At 48.3% G+C, this 16691-nt stretch overlaps 2 protein-coding genes across 2 annotated transcripts, besides 3 other annotated features; both read right to left on the bottom strand.

The window, feature by feature from the left end:
* The first annotated feature begins 423 nt into the window (after positions 1-423).
* Positions 424-480: a microsatellite.
* A 1714-nt stretch (positions 481-2194) lies between these two features.
* Positions 2195-2216: a microsatellite.
* A 6161-nt stretch (positions 2217-8377) lies between these two features.
* Positions 8378-10466, bottom strand: FPSE_01593 (uncharacterized protein; the record flags this gene model as incomplete). Its single annotated transcript, XM_009254713.1, has 2 exons — positions 8378-10030; positions 10086-10466. 2 exons carry the CDS (start codon positions 10464-10466, stop codon positions 8378-8380), a joined length of 2034 nt encoding a protein of 677 aa, XP_009252988.1.
* Positions 10467-12749: 2283 nt separating this feature from the next.
* Positions 12750-12772: a microsatellite.
* A 1229-nt stretch (positions 12773-14001) lies between these two features.
* Positions 14002-15672, bottom strand: FPSE_01594 (uncharacterized protein; the record flags this gene model as incomplete). Its single annotated transcript, XM_009254714.1, has 1 exon — positions 14002-15672. One exon carries the CDS (start codon positions 15670-15672, stop codon positions 14002-14004), a length of 1671 nt encoding a protein of 556 aa, XP_009252989.1.
* Between the last annotated feature and the right edge of the window lie 1019 nt (positions 15673-16691).

Here is a 16691-nt window from a genome sequence, read left to right as displayed (position 1 = left end):
TTTGGGCGGCGCCGGGAAGGCAGGCACCCTGGCCTGGTCCATGGACATGGCACCTCCAAAGGGCCCTGGATGTACCTGATACTTGTTCGCCCTCCACTCTACAATCAGCTGTAATAGGCTGACAGGGCTGGCCAAGGTGGGTGCAAACTACAGTGCTCGGGGGCTTGGGGGAGGGCACAAGGGTCAGGGCGACTGCCGAGTTGGAGCATTTCACTAGGTTTTTTGCTAGCAAGTTCATTTCAAGATTGGAGAGGAAAAGAATGACGATGGTGAAGCTTGGTTGATCTCGATCTTGTTAACATATGTCTCAATACTGATTAGGGACCAACTGATCAAACAGCGATCGTGCGACGACGATAGGAAAAAAGAAGAAGGAGGGCAGATTACCCCTTTGGGAGGGGGCTACCTATTCACATCACCAAAATGAGTGAGTGGATGGATGGGGATGGGGATGGGTGAATAAATGAATATGGATTGATGATGATCTGTCTGTCTGCCGGCACTGTAAAGTGTAAATCCAGGCACGAGCCCAGTGTCAACTCAACCGTTAAAACTCTATCCTTGGGAACCCTGTATTCCAATACAGCACAGTCGCACTCAGTAGACTACACAGCCAGCCGTCGATCCCCTCTGTCGATGATTGTTTCAAACAATTTGACAATAAACTCGGCCTTTGTCCCATGGATCGACTCGAGGACGACCTCACCACGTCGACAGCAGGTCCTGGGAACTTCCAAGGTCATGGTGGATAAGGCAGAGTCGCACTAGGGCCAAGAAGAGACATGGACAAGCGTCGGCAGGGCGCCTGGGCCTGAGCCTAGAGCCAGGCTAACCCTGAGTAGGACTGTACGGTAGAGAGTACATGTAGAACCCTGAAGCTGGGAGGGAGGGCATCTAGGTCATTTTGCAGCAGGCTCTCAGGTACTGGAGGCTGCTGTCTCTCCAGGTACGTAACCATACCGCTATATGAATCAACCCTTGTACATCCATCCTACACAGCCACTTCTTCAATTGTTTATTGCACATCTACACACCTCATCTCTAAAGTCCTTCTCGTTATCTTGTTCTCAAACGTTAGGCTGCTAATTTGGGTTTGTTTCTGCTTCTTCTATCCGTACATCTGTTTCGTACACGTTCAGCCCAGCGTGGCATGTAGGTTTTTTACGTTACCCTTCCCTGTGGCGACCCCTCCTAGGTCCCCTCCCTCTCTCTCATATACCCATGTCCATGGATACACATCAAAAGTTGAGGCGGTGGCCGCATGAGCTACTGGGCGTCTATCCGTCCGTCGTTGGACGGCCGCTAACTCGAATCGTTTTTTTGTCCCGTTGGGTTCATGTATGTATGCATGTGTACAGAACTACGGACGGGTCGGGTACGAACCTAACCTGAGATAACCTCTCTATCTATCCCTATCTCAAAGTATAGAGTCGCAGTAGCAGTCTATATAGTACTGCTGATACTACCCACGGATAGTCAGTCGCGTCAGGGTTTCGGCGACAGCTGAAACAAGAGGGGACCGAAAATCATCAGAGTGTCAAACCCGCGCACGGCTCCAAGTTGGCAAGGAACGGAAATAGACCGCACGCACCAACGGTGATCGACTAGAGTTGATAGAGGGAAAGAAGGAGAGAGAGAGTTTGACAACGACATTGATAGCGCGCGCAACCGAAATCAATTGGAACTTCATCTTTATTACATTTCATCTCAGAACCTAGGCCTGGGTGTATTCGAGGATCGACCTGGCATCGTTTTCTGTACTGTATCAAGGATGCAGCGCAAATCAGTGGGGTAGCCTTTCTCTTGTCAGATTGAACAGAGACAAGAAAAAGAGGCGTCCCTCAAGATCAGAAAAATTGGCTGCTGGAAGCATAAGAGACGACTTATGCTACTTAGACTATACTCTTTAAGCTATTTGTTTTTGTAACCTAGGACTTAGGAGGTCAACTTTTCTGCTACCCACCAGGCGTCGTCCGTCCGTCTCTGATCGAATCGAACCTCAAACGAAGGAGCCCAGAAACAGAAACAGAATCCAAGAGGGAAACCCTGCGACAAGAAAGTATTGGAGACAAAGGTGACACGCTTGCACAACAAAGAAACACTTGGGAAAACCGACCTCGGTTTCATTGGTTCGAGTCCCACCGATCCAGCTAGTGAGTCGGAGAGAGTCAAGAGAGAGAGGAAGCAGAGAATGAGAGCAGAGCAGAGCAGAGCAGGACTGGACTGAAAGGGCCTGGTTATTTGCAAGAAAAGGCCCCGCATCCCTGTTTCCCCTAGTCTGGTTGGACGCCCAGGCACGGTACGGTACCAGGTACTTTGAGGAACGCGAGCATGGTCAAGGGCCTCTTTCTTCTCGTGCTTCTATGGAAGCAAGATTAAATTAAGCCCAGTAGTGTGCTTGACCGGTTCAGTTCTCCTGCTGCTATCTAGACTAGTACTGACCGTCCTGATTCGCGATACAAACGGTTCAGTCAATCAACTTGGCCATTGAGCAGGCTGCAGCGGCAGCGTGAATGTCTGCGTGCATGTCAAGATGCAGGGTAGAGACGGCCCTCCCGGTTCCATCCATGTACTATGTAGTCTATTGTGCTGCATGGAGGGAGAGAGTGTGTTTGATGTGTGGTTGTGTGGTGGGCTGTCACCATGACCTTGGCTCGCGGATCATCCGTCATCTCAGCAGGACATGGTGCGATTCATTGTCCAGCTTTGCAAGGTACTTAAATCTCGCCTTGAAAGTGATGAGGTTGAAAATAAAAGGGAAAATGCAATTGAACTGAGAGAGTTGACGCTGATTATTAAACCGTTCTGTCTCTCTCACTGTCTCCTCCCCTTGGATATTCGGCGACGGGGGTCCAGCGAACCGGACCAGGGTCAAGTTAGCAAAAGTCAAGGGGATCTTGGAGTAGTCCCACCTCATCAACGACCTCGACGACACACCGTTCGAAAAGATATGCTGCAATCCGAAACATCAAGATACAGAGATATGAGCCCCCTATTGCCACTGAGAGACGTGACGGGATGCCTCTGGGTTGAAATAGGGAAAGAGGCATGAATATGTATTGTTTGTTAGGAATACTAAACCCCCACAGATGTGAGGCTATGGCTATGGACGGTTCCTTGGAAAACGAGGTTGGATGGGTGCGGAGATGCCACGAGGCCCGGGATGTCATCGTCACACATGCTCTCTCTCACTCACACCGGGCAGTGACTGACTGACTGAGCGAGTGACTGATGGTGAGTGAACATCAGCAAGTAATGATTCAGTATTCGCGGTTTCAATACTGGTCTGGGTGTATCTCGACTATAAAAAGAATACGCTATCATAGCATCGCATAACATATCGCCTTGAATATTAAAGCCAGGCCATGCAAAACATGTTGTATCTTGTTTCTTCCCGCCCTTTAGCTTTGGCTTGGTCGCCTCACCAGCCTAGGCAAAGCAGATGGTCCTCCATCTCCATCTCCCATGTCTCCCTCATCCCTGTCTTTTAGTCTGGCCCCCCTGTGCAGATACACGCCCATCTCTGGAGGACTCCGTCCGCTCACACCTTTTCCCCTTTGAGACGTATCTAGGTAGATGGTACAAGGACTAAACAATCTGCGCGTGATGGTCAGAGAGGGTCCCTTTTTTTTCTCCGACTGTTGCTTTCGATACAGACAGATCAATTGCGATGGACTGTGTTATATAGAACAATGACTGCATAGACAACGGCCCTACAAGCCTCAATTGCAGCATCATAATAGACAACTGACTGACTTCTCACAATCCCCTTGTCAGACCAGACCAGGCCAGGCTGTCTCAATGCCGTCAGTGTCAAACCCCAAATGGCTTGGTGCCTAGCTGGGCTTAGTGCTAATGCTGCCACCGCATTAGCTTCAGGTCGATTGGACCAGATGAAGACATATCAGGGCCCCTTCATGCCCTGTCCAGTCAATTTAATTCTGTCGCGGCTATCTTTTTTCTGTTTTGTGGTTAATTATACGATGCACATCATTGATTGATTTTCTGCCTGCCGGTGCGATGAAACAGAATGGGATTGTTACAGACAGAGGATGGAATAGCCATGGCTGATTTGTATGCGCCGAGCTATAATTGAGGACGATATGGGTAGGGACTGGCTATCTCAGCCCTGTTCAATTCATCCGTCCAATTGAATCGCTCGAGCTACATCTGCAGACTTGACCTTTCTCCTCTTGGATTTTCCCTTTTCCTTTTGGATTTCTACTTCATCATATAACATCAATAGCGTCAGAGTGTCAATATGTTATTTTGGTGTTTTCCCCCTCTAATTGCCAGCAAAATAATCACTGAAATCAAGCCTGAGTAAACCCTGGCTCTGGCCTGACCTGGCCTGGCTTAGTTAGCCCTCGCCTTGAAATGGGGGACCCAGAGTGACGGGACTGAAATTGGGATTCTCGATCGTCCCGCTTACGATCCTGAACCGTTAGGTAGTGGCGCATTAGAACTCTATGCAAGTCAGGTCAGGCCAGGCCATGATACTCCGTAGACTGTGATTATTTTATGTGTGTGTTTTTATTCGTTTTGGTTACCGCAATGGAATATTCTGTCCGTTTGTTTCAATTACTTCAATTTAAAGTGCATATCTTAATCCTCTTGACTGTCTGTCTTTTTTTCTTTTTCGCAGCTGATCAGGCAACCACTATAGCTGTCATCCAACAAACCAAGACGCCCCAGAAACAAGATCTACTGCGGTTTGTGAGACACGCATTGCCAGACCTAATCTATCATAAGTTGGATTTGATCTCTACAGAGACAATGGGTTCTCTGGATAGTACGATCAGAATAGATTAATAGAAAAATAATGCAAAGTAAATAACTTGCCCATCTACCCTGCATCACTGTCTTGACTCGCTGTGCCTAATCAAGTGCCGTTGATCAGCGTCCCCAGGGTTGGAGCAACCAGTAACAAGTCGGCACAGTAGGTACTTTAGGCCTTGTGATAGCCCACTTCCACTGTAAATGCCTATTCTTTTACCCTACGAGTCGACGATCCTTTTTAGCTCCCGCAAAAGTGTGGCTGGTGAGATCTGACAATCAATCAACCAACACCAACTCCACTCCCTCCTTACTCCTCACTCCTCTCCTCACTCAGTGATCTAACTGCAGGTCTTGTATACCTGAAGAAACTGCTTTCTTTTGGTGAGTGACCAGGTGCCCTCCTCCTCTGCCTGCCATTTGTCTCGCCTTATTGCTCAGCCAAGCCCTGCCCCTGCATCCGTCCAAGACTCTCTCATCCTGTGCCGTGTGCTTTGACATGACATTGGCCACAACAGGTTTTTGCCTCGTACAAAAGAGAAGCCTCAGAAAAGAAGGCTTTCTGTATTTCGCGCGTACTCTTTTCTTCAAGACGTCCCTCTCTCTCTTCTTTGGAGATGACGATGTTGCAAGAATAACCAATACTTCTCTCTATGTATATCAACTACTATTAACATTACTGACTCGCTAGGCCTATTGTATTGTGTACTTTCCCAACTAGGCTACGGGAATTGCTCCGGCCAGAGTTGGTGTCTTTCCATAGGTGGGCGCTGCTTTATTAGCACATCCCAGACGGGATGATCCCTTTCAAGCTATTGTCTCCAACTACTCTCTTCTCCCTCTCAATTCATTCACACGACCAGAGATAATGAAAAAGAACTTGAGGCTCACCGGCCCGGTGCCATCAGATCCTAGACTCTACTCAATGGTCAGACTCGAGGCTCACTCAGCCAGACCCGAGGTGGTGGTCCAGTCGAGTTCAATGCCGAGGTGATCCCATCGCGTCAGCTAGACACCAATTAATGTGGCTTTCTGCCTTGCAGTTCGTATTACTTTTCTCTCCTCGTCTTGCTGCATTATATGTTCTCTTTTGTCCATGGCAGCAAAAAATAGAGAGCAATTTGCATGTTAAACCATCGACCCAACCGACTGGGAGAACCAGTGGAATGTGGATGGAATTCCAAACAATAATCGCCACCGACAGGGGGGCATCATCCAGGGGATCAAGGGCCCTTGAACAATGACCCATGTCTGGGTGTGTTTGCTTTTCCTCTTTTGTCGTCATGCATCTCTTGTAAAACGCATTATCATGATTCGTGCCCATACCATACCTCATGAACCGGTGCAAGATGGAAGAAAGGAACATACATAAATTAAAAGCAAAACAAGACAAGGCAAGACAGGAAATAAAAAACGCTGTCGACGGGTGAAAGTGTCTTGTGTCTTGGAAGAACGAACAAACCTCCTACACGTGTTTACTCTAGTCTACGTATTTGCTTATTTGTTTAGTTTAGCTGCTGCCACGGTTTAACGCCAACAAAGTGGATCTCAGGGTTCTCTGACAGGGAGGATCCCTGTCTGCACTCTGTAACTCTGGGGCCAGTTCATCCATCAAGCATCGTTTCCCCATATGTTATCCATTTTCAATCTCAACTGTTTTGTTACCGGTGAAAGGGGTTAATAACAACGTGTATTAACTGCCTCCAGAGACCATAATTATGCGTTGGTATTGCCACTCGAGCCAACAAGTTCATGCCTTAATGTCTGGGGTTCGCTTATCACCCCAAGCCAGGACAAGATGTGTCGTGGAATCGACGACGCTTTGATAACTGCCAACTCTCAAACTTGAACCCGTCATATCCATCTCATCCCAATCCGGACACGCCACAGTCTTGGCTCAAACCTTGACGTGGGAGGCATCTTGTTAAAACACGAAGTCATTCTCTAAACTACCAATGGACCAGCCCAGAATGTCCGCCAGACGGTTGGGACCTGGATCGTCACAGCCAGCCATAAAGTCAACTTTAATTCAAACCAAAGGCTCAACTTGATTGCCTCACAAGGTTTCCCAGCAGTCTGGTCGTTCAAGCCAGTTCCTGACCATGGCGTAAACTATCCACCAAGTGCTGGCAATATCGGGACTAAGAGGGAACAGAAGGATTGACTCAAGCTTCAGGATGCAAAGATAAACAACCTAAAAGTCTGGTCAAAAGAGCACAAACCGGTTTACTTCTGTGTCCTATGACACAAGCGACCAACTTTTCTGATACCACGAGGCAGGACTACCAAAGTAGCTGTCGTCAAGATTATTATCGGAATGGAATGCGGCAGCTAACCCACTCGCAGATAGCTTTGTTTGTTCAACCCTGATGGCGATTAGCTCAGACTAAGTTGAGAGAATTTGAAACTGTGCCGAAACATGCTGCTGTGACAAATGCTTTCCGGTATGTTTCTGAAACGACGAAGTGCTTAACCACCGTGACAATTATATGCCAGTGCACATGTGTCGTCTTGAACCGACCTTGACAAGACTGACAAGACTTGAAGATGTATGGACTTTAGTTTATAGAAAGGGTTGGATTAGGGGCTCTTCTCTAGCTGGACGCGATCTACATGGCTGAGATAGCTTGTGGTGAACAAGGAGAGATCAGAGAAAAGTCAAGGTGTTTATCTCGTCTAAACGACTTGCAGCAAGTATTATTGCATGGGAAAGGAAAGGAGTCGGATAGTCTTTAACAACTCTCACCGAAAACATTACAACATCACAGTCTGTCCGTACCATCCACAATTACTCAAAGGGCGAAACGACTTCCCCTATCGAGAAAATATGATGCAGATGGGACCTCAATGACTGATGCAAGTGTGATTAGAGAGAACGATTAAGCAGAGACTACAGGTTACTTGAATGTTAGTGTTAGAGGCAGATTCATCTAGATCGATATGAAGTTGAACTTTTGATCTTTTTTATTTATGCTCAAGAAACGTCTTTAATGCTGCCGACCTACGTAGCAGTCAGAACATAATAGGCTAGGTGCACAAAAGAAGTTGCGTCCATAGCCATCAGAGTTTGAGAGTTCGCGAATGGTAGGTCAACTAAGACAACAGTCTGACAGATAACTATGTCGCGATACACCATCTATACTTGCTAAAGAGAAAGAGACTTGGCAGTTTCACTCCAGAAGTATAAATGTATAAAGAACAGTAGATATAGTTCAGAAAGGTCACAAGGCTGCACTTCTAATGTGATTTGACAGCCATAGAACTAGCAACAGCCGTTCAACAGAGCTGACATATAACTACAAGTCAAAGTATTGTCAAATCTACTATGGCTTCCATATGGTCATAACCTCACGCCAGTTGGTAAACGCACACCCAGCAGACGCTCATCAACTAGTATCAAGACATTCAAATACATTATCTTCTTAAAGCGTAACAGGGTCGGGCGTTGCTAATCGCCCCCAGAAAGGAAGACTCCCTTGCCGTTATCTACAATACGTAAAAGCCAAAAACTCTATGATACATAACAGTACAAAGTTTATCTCAAACCTCGCCCTTTGGTGACCAGTGAGGAACGCCCTCTTAACCAGTGAGGAACGCCCTCTTAACCAGCAACGGCTCGACCGACGGCACCCGCAATCTCGCCAAAGAGAATACCCTTGAAAACGGCCTCGCCCATGGTCTGTGTCCAGGCGCCAGCCTCTTTAAGACGAGCCTTCCATGCCTCCTTCTGCTCTTCGCCCAGCTCTTCCCACGTCATGCCCGGGCCGTGGACAGAAGGCTCGTGGACATCGAGCTTGAGCTCCGGCACTTGGTCGTCACCGCCGGCTGTTGCGGGAGGGAGATCGCCCTCGTATACCACAAGAGTCTCGCCGGTTACTGTCTTGACAATGTCTCGACCGCCGAGCTTGGCAAGAAACTCGTCAGCGAGAAATGCTGCCGGTGGGTGGTCGGGAGCACGTAGAGAGCCATGCCATGCGGCAGGGAATATCCTTTCCACACCAAGAATCGGGGTGTTTTGACCCGAGAGTTCGAGAACAGCCTGTGCGACAAGAGCCATGAGGAGGGCAAAGATGGCCATAGTGATACCAAGACCACGAGAAGAGACACCACGGGACTTCACGGCTGTGACATAGCGCGCAGCACGGGGAGGACCCTTCTTGTTACGCGGGGCCTTTTCAACGTGCTTCTTCAGGGCGATACTGTTAACCACAACTGTTTTTTGCAGAGATGTGCTGGCTAGCTTGATATATTGCTGGCGGAGATTGTTCTTTGGTGTGACGAAACGAGAGAAGGCCATAGCAGTGATATTAGCGTTTCCGTGGACTTCCTTCAGTGTATGCAGATGCCATAGCTTGGAAAGTAGCTCAATAGAACCACCCACAGTGTGCTCAAGTGTGTATAGAGTAATGGAGCAATCGTGGCCCGCAACAGCAATGACAAACTGTGTTTCACCAAGAGCGCCAAATGGTGAAGATGGAGGGGATAGGTTGGCGACGGCGAATGCGGTTGCAGAAATCTTCCTTGGTATTCTGGCATTGAGGCACAGGCGCGCCTCTGCCTGCTCTAACTTGGGCAATCTGAAAGCCTGTATCACGACTCCGCTTCGCTTGGGAAGATTGGTCGCAGCCACGAGGAAGTTGGGGCTCAGGTATCGAAGCGCTCGGAAAGCTGGTCGCTCGCCATGGTCATCCATCATGACATAGACCCGTCGTGGTTCGCTGATCTCCTTGCCGCTAACGTTGACAAGCCACAGCTCGTACTTGTAGCAGTATGCGATTTGGAACTCGTTCTCTCCTGTCTGTACGATATCCAAATCCTCAGCCTCTTTCTCGATCTTGAGAACGCTGAGCAACTTGACAGCAGCGCCTGCGACGTCAAAAATCGCCAATTGAGGCTCCTTGCTCATCGCTGTAGCTGCAACACCGGTCGATCCGGCAATGCGCAACAGTCGCTGGTATGTATCGACTTCGGGGTCTTGGAAGAGAGCTGTTCGCGACGCTTCTGTGATGTTCGTATCGGGGGTCTTAGCTCCGACCGAAGTACGCAGCTTGGAGGGATCAACGCTCAGGGCTCGGAGGTGCTCATTCTTGCCCTTTGCGATGCTTTCTGGGCTGGAGTTGACGCCGGCGTAAAGGTATGTGGATTTGCCCCTGTGAGGACCAACAGCGAGGGACATGACGCTGTCTTCATCGCGAGAAAGGGCGATCTCTCCGGCCGAGCGAAGTTCCTGCTGGGAAACAGTCTCAAGGACAGTCTAGACGCTGTGTTAGCATACTCTTATGCGCAAAGGGACAGTGAAGCCAACCCACGATTTTGTTACCGACACCAGATCGGCCGGCACCACCTCCGCCGCCTACAACAACTCGAGTCGCATCCTCAGGGTCGAAGTCGATGGCATATAGAGGGTAATCGAGTTGGATACTCGATCGAGGGAATGATGAAGCCATGATGGCGATGAGGCGATGCCTCTCTCGACGTGATTTGGAGTATGTCCTGAAGAGGAAGGCGACTGCAATGGATTCAACGTCGTAATGCGCCGGATTGACGTGATGTTGATCGCGGGGCGTTGGTATGGTGTTGAGATGACGCTCGAGGCCAGATGTCGAGCTTGGAGCTTCCTGGTTGGTCAGAAGAGCGCCGCCACACGTGGCGTCAGTGAAGTGTGGCGTAACTTGTAGACGATCCTCCATACTGAATACCCAACGTTTTCTTTGGTATTGAAGTCAGAAGGAAATATTTTAAAGGAAATGAATATGGGAGTTAGTTTGTCTCTGTAGAGATAGTCTAAGGGTTAGATAGTAACTACAGGTTGATTGCCCAGGGTGATGCCCTTCCCGCGTACCAATGTTGCACGCATCCGTTCGATATATACACATTTCTATCTTCTCTCAATCACTGCACGGTTAGGCTTAATTTAAACTATTATCGGGCTATGAGATTTGTAATGTTCATATTCTGTGATAGTTGTATGCTATTTGATGAAGGCTCGAAGCAGAAAGCCTCAACAGCTGGAACCATACCCAAAATATCAAGCCACATGAGAACAAAACGCTTTTCCAATACACGTGGATAAGATAGATAGACGAAATTGCTTCAAATTTTGACAGTCAAGTCAGTTCATGTCAGGCGTTGCATATCATATGACGCCATGAGCGATCCTTGCTCAAGCCTTATCGCCTAGTCGTCTATGAAACTCATCAAGATTTGAAATTTACTGGACATCAACGCGTTACGCTCATGCTATTATAGATCTCAAGGTGCTCGAATCGTTGAAACGAAACTTCCAAGTCGGCTGCCGTCTTTTGGAGTTTGCGATACTCGATCGGGTGGACAATTTTGATTCGTTGCCGTCTCTTATGCTTACATGTCGCCATCTGGATATTGAAAGAAGGACTGGAAAGCTCTAAACTGCCATGCACTTGAGTCTAGATATATAGGGAACAGAAGCTTAGGTGTAGTCCTTGTCAGGTTTGGTACATAATGTGGATTTGTTTCAAAACCTGTATTATAGACAGATCCGTTCAACGCACCCATGCCTTGGATTTAGATAGAGCGGAGCATCAGCATCTACTATGTACAGAGATCGAAGCTAGAAGGCAAGATGCGAAATTGCAGCAATCCAGAATGGCAAGCAATTCGGATCCCATCAAACAATCCTCCACAATATCAATGCAACAAAGACTAATACCTGCTCTCGCCATTTACCAGACAAACATGACGCCAACCTTCTCATTGAAGAAGGTGAGATCTATTTCAGTGCTCGTATAACCCAAAAGCTCTGGGAACAAGCTACGGGACGAGTCCAATTGGTTGGCAAATACCACTCGGGATATTAAAGAGGCGTAGAAAAAGCCATCTCGCTACGGGTTATTACCAGAACAAACGTGTGAACAACGTCACTACCGCATCACATCTCGGCTTCCTTTCTACGGATGAATACACGTACAGTTAGTCAATGTACATTAGCGTTGTTGCCGCATCGTCTGTTTTCGGCCGACTGAGGCTATCTTTACTGCAAGCCGTTTTTGCGTTGAGGTTCCCTGCATGTATGTAATGTGAATAAGAAGACACCGGAAAGTGACATGTCAAACGGCGAAAGCTGCAGGTTGTGAAGCAAAGAAGAAAATCAACATGTAAGCAAGTCTTGCATAACGAGGCCTCCATTCCTGTAAATGAGTTGATTACAATCAAACAATCCGTCTTATTATAGATGAGGTATTTGCACGGGTACCTGGACAATAACTCTATGTAGCAAAGGCTGCCAGGATTGTTAGCCCAGGACGAGGTCTACCTTGCTAAAGTAGATTGCACCTTAGATGATCCGACACGCGGGATAGCGCGATCATGGAGTGTGGGGGAATTAATGCGGGTATTATAGAAAAGAACATCATGGATGATAAGAGAGAGGAACTTGATGAACCAATATCACACAAATCTTATATGTACGTACTACTAGTAACACAGTCTATACAGTAACACAGACAACAAGTGCCTACCCATCGCAATTTACCTGTCGTATCACAGTGGATCGATAATTCAGGATTCCTTAGTTAGTTAGTTAGCATTGGGCATTAATAGAGTGATATTCAACCTTGATCCATCCTATAGCTGCCCAATTCCTTTGTACACAACCCCTGCTCGAACAAGTGTGATCTAATGTGAATCACCACCCATCTGACCCCATCTCCGGTCATGCACACAATATGATAGAACAGGAAACTAATGTACCCTAGCCGCTAGCCGCCCATCCAATCCCATCTATCACTTTCAGTAAGTGATTGTACCGTACATGCTCATGGTAATCTGCACCGAATGTACAGTTACTTACTGCTGACACCCCTTCCTTGTCCAAAAAAGCCGAGATTGAAGGATGTGACAGCTTAAGCAAGTAACAAACCATTTTGTAACACGACAAATGCATTGAAGCACATGCATATGTATGTTATATGCGAGTGAATACTCTACCTACATAAACACACACACACACACATACACATGCCTCTGCAATTGCTACTGTAACTGCTGTACACGGTGGCAAAATCCCAGTTCCTGGACCAGTTCCCGTTGGTTCAACTGCCGCTAAGGTCGGTGCATGCAGCAATCGTCACAGACATAAACAGCACGTCTGCATGAGGCGATTTCGTTCATAGCCACAGCCCCAGACGAGGCGAGTTGAGGGACCGGCAGGGACACCGAGACGCGAATACCGTGTGTTTTGAACACGTCAGTTCGTCCCAAAGTCATCTTGGTAAGCCTAATATGACAGATGTGGTAGGTACTTAATTTTCTCTCTTCACACGACTCATCACATACTCAGGCAAATGCCTCACTGAAACTGCGCCGTGTATCACCTGTAGATTCAGTTGCCAGGGCGAAAAATTAAGGAGGCAATTAAGAGGAAACGTCTCTTGTATAGACCATTCTCTTTGAATGCTGTTCGCTCTATGTTGCAGTATACTAATATAAATCGAGCGCCTTTCGATCCGTCGCAAGAACCAGGGTATCAGACAGTACAAGCGAAAGGGTAAAAAGACATTCTGCCATGCTAAGAAATTGAAACCTAATGGCCGAGAGAACTCCGGTTTTTGTCCCAAACAACTTTTCCACACAACAAATACATACCTAGATAGATAGCTGATTCACAATTCCAATTTGGTATCAACAGGTTGCCAACGATAAAAAAACAGCAGCAAAATACAAATGCAAAGATAATGAATAAACATGAGTGAGGTTTTGGTAGGCTAGTAATGCCATCGAGAATGGCCATGGGTTTCTCAGTCGTGTACATGCTGGCGTGCATGGACTGAACCATCGTCTCCACGACAATGTACTGTTGATAAGAGCAAAAGGCCACAGGGGTATCTGATTGCAGGAGAGAGGGACCATTGCCAAAGCAAGTGCTGAGAACGGTTATGAAAGCATGTCTGCAACAGAAAGATACAAGCTTGACCACCGCTAACAAAGAGCACCATGCACGCAAAAGGATCCAACGCAAGCAACAAATAACGCAGCCAAACGATAAAAGAGAAATGAAGCAAGACAGAATTACAAATTGCAATAAATTCGTCGGTTGCCCAACAGATGCGTCTTAGAGTTCCACCCGCTAGTCTGCAAATCCAAATCCAAACTGAAAACCTGAACCGCTGTAAAATTATATAGTAGATACCCATCGATTGCAAAATGTAAACGCAAGCTTGCAAAATCTCAACAACGAATATGGCAGCATCAAGGTCTGCGATGCGTGTCTCTTGTTGCCCAGCCAGTCTCCTGTGCTCGAGGCTGGACCGGAACCCACTGCCCCGTTCGCATATCCTGCTCCTGCACACCTGATCCAGGAGGTGGACCAAGGGGTCGACCATCCATTGCTCTCAATGGCGGCAGCCTCTCGCTATTGGCCGAGGACGCTGCTGATGATGGTCGTGATGGTCCACCGTAGCCTGGCATTGGCATCGGTGGCAATTGGCTGGGAGATGCGCTCGGGTGTCCGCTCGTGACGCTCGCAGGAGAATACGGAGGCAATGAGTACTCGGGATGATCGTCGGTTCGACGGCGCTGGCTTGGCCTCTCGTTTGACATTCCTTCACCGCCATAGCCCATATGCCCCGAGACCATGGACCCGGTCTCTGCGTACGAGTTGCTCACTGAAAATGTAGGACTTGGGGGTCCCGCAGCAAGACTACTTATTGATGGCGTTTGCCCAACAATGTCCCGTAAGCGATTGCGGTCGTCGCGATAAAAGTCCCGCTGCTGCGTCAACTCTTCGATTCTGATTTCCATCAATCGCCTTTCATCCCGAAGCTCTTGCAATTGTTTTGAGTTTTCCTCCTGCATAATCTTCTTCTTCCTCCGGTGTCTCGTCGAAGCCACGGCATTTCGTTGTCTCTTCTCGTCTGCCTTTTTAGACGCATGAGAAAAGTCCATATGAACAGGTATAGGTGTTTCGTTTCCAGGAAGTGTCATAAAGGCTTGTTGTCCTTCGACACCAAAGAGAGATCCACCCGTGCCTTGTCTTCGTAGTGTTTCCGACCACAGCGTGTTATTTTCGTTTTGGGGCCCAGGACTGGGGAATGGCCGACCACCTTGCATATTAGGAGAATATGACGTTTGATGATGTACCGGTGGTTGCTGGCGACCTGTCATGTGGTTTGGCGGTAAACCAGAGTGGGGAGCTTGAAGTCCAGGAGAAGACATCGGTCCCTGGGAATGCAACCTACCGGAGTCCGACATTGCTGAGGGAGGACCAGCTGGCATACCGGAAAGATGGTGAATATTAGGGTAGTGAGATCTGGTGTCTTCGGCTGCCATCTCCTCGTAGGGTCGTTTGCCATGCAAGGACGAAGGTTGGCGGCCGTCTGATTCGCGGGGCGGGACATGACTGACACTTATGGCTCGGGGATGTTGTGTCGGGCTGGCTCTTTGTCTTGTATTGCCGACTGAAGGAAAAGGATATCCTGTTATAGGTGAGTTGCGTCCTGAGGTAGGGGCCCCAATAGGTGTCATTGACCCTACGGGTGTACCTGGAAGGGATATCGATGCGTTTTGCCCGTGCGGGAAAGACCTTGTTGTATGGAAGGGGCTGTGTATCGAGCCGGGTGTTTGGGGATGCATTGCAGAGTCAGAAGGACGAGCTGCTGGATGCATAGGACCGTTGCCTCCAGAAGCCGATGGCCGAGGCTCTAAAGGGTTGAGGATGTTGTGGACGCCCAGGGTCTTTTGAGGGACCTGCTGCATCCGTTCCTCGCCATTGGAGTATGGGGTATTGCCCCCGTCATGGCGCAAATCGCGATCACCCAGATGTGCGTGCCGATTCGAGGTGGGTGAAACTAGAGCTTCTCCCATGGGGGACCTCGAAGAGCGGCCTGGCGCATGTTGAGATGCAGGCTCAGTGTGTGACATTGAGGGACCGCTTGTGCTCACCTGGCCACGAGGGCCAGTGCATGGATCTTGCTCGAACTTAGCTATGGATGGTAGTTTATTATCCTGGGTAGCAGTCGCTTTCGCTTGAGGGAAGTCTCGGCAAGGCCAGGTTGGTGTCGACGGTGTCAGTGGTGAGTTGGGAGATGCACCTGTCGAGTCTGTCGCGGCAGAACCAGGTCTGCTAAGGGAAGTTTGCGCCTGCGACCACAGGCTTGTCGGTGGAATAGCCAGATTGACTATGGTTCCTGCGGACTAGATGGGAAGATAACCCAAACAGTCCTGGCTAGAAATAAAAGGGTTGAAGGATAGACCAGTTAAGTCGTGCCGACTGCGACCGAAGCAACGATCTTGGCCTTTATAACCAAAAGATTGAAATAACTCGCGAGTTCCACCGTATTACCGATTGATGAGCAGAAACTAGTGTTCCAACTAGGATGTGATCAAACAAATCAGAGTGCGAGGTTCAGGACAGTTATTATCTCTGAAGCTCAAGCGAACCCGGGAGCACGCAACTTTAGCTCAATCTGAGAGAAATTGAGAATGAAGCTGGAACACGAAAGTGTGGCCGTGAAAGAAGACTGACGGCAGGGATATATGAACGAATGTGCAGGCCAGCCAGCAAATCATAGACTTGAAAAGCAAGCTTCCACTCTGAATGGCTAATAATGCGTGGCTATGATGAAGCCAAGTTCTCAAGCAATCTTTCCGCCTCGCAACTCAATTACTGGCTCTGCTGTGCTTGGGGTCCCACGTCACTTCCGTTGAAGAGGGATCTCTCGGCTTGTTGAGATGTAGTACAAAGAGCTGGAAGGTGCAGACAGCAATTGGTGGCTTTGGTTCGGGTGGGAAGGCTGATAGGAAGTTGTATAGCCTAGTACCAAAAGGCGTCAATGAGGTGAGGAGGGAGAAGAGTGACAAGATGGAAGAAGAGCAAGAAGTGCCAGGCACAGGAACGGTCTGGTGATGTAAGATGTATGGTCGGCACCACCAACGAGAAA

This window comes from Fusarium pseudograminearum, chromosome 4, assembly GCF_000303195.2.
Source record: "Fusarium pseudograminearum CS3096 chromosome 4, whole genome shotgun sequence".
Lineage (NCBI taxonomy): Eukaryota > Fungi > Ascomycota > Sordariomycetes > Hypocreales > Nectriaceae > Fusarium > Fusarium pseudograminearum.
Note: the sequence above shows the minus strand (reverse complement) of the source record. Positions and strands in the feature narration are given on the sequence as shown.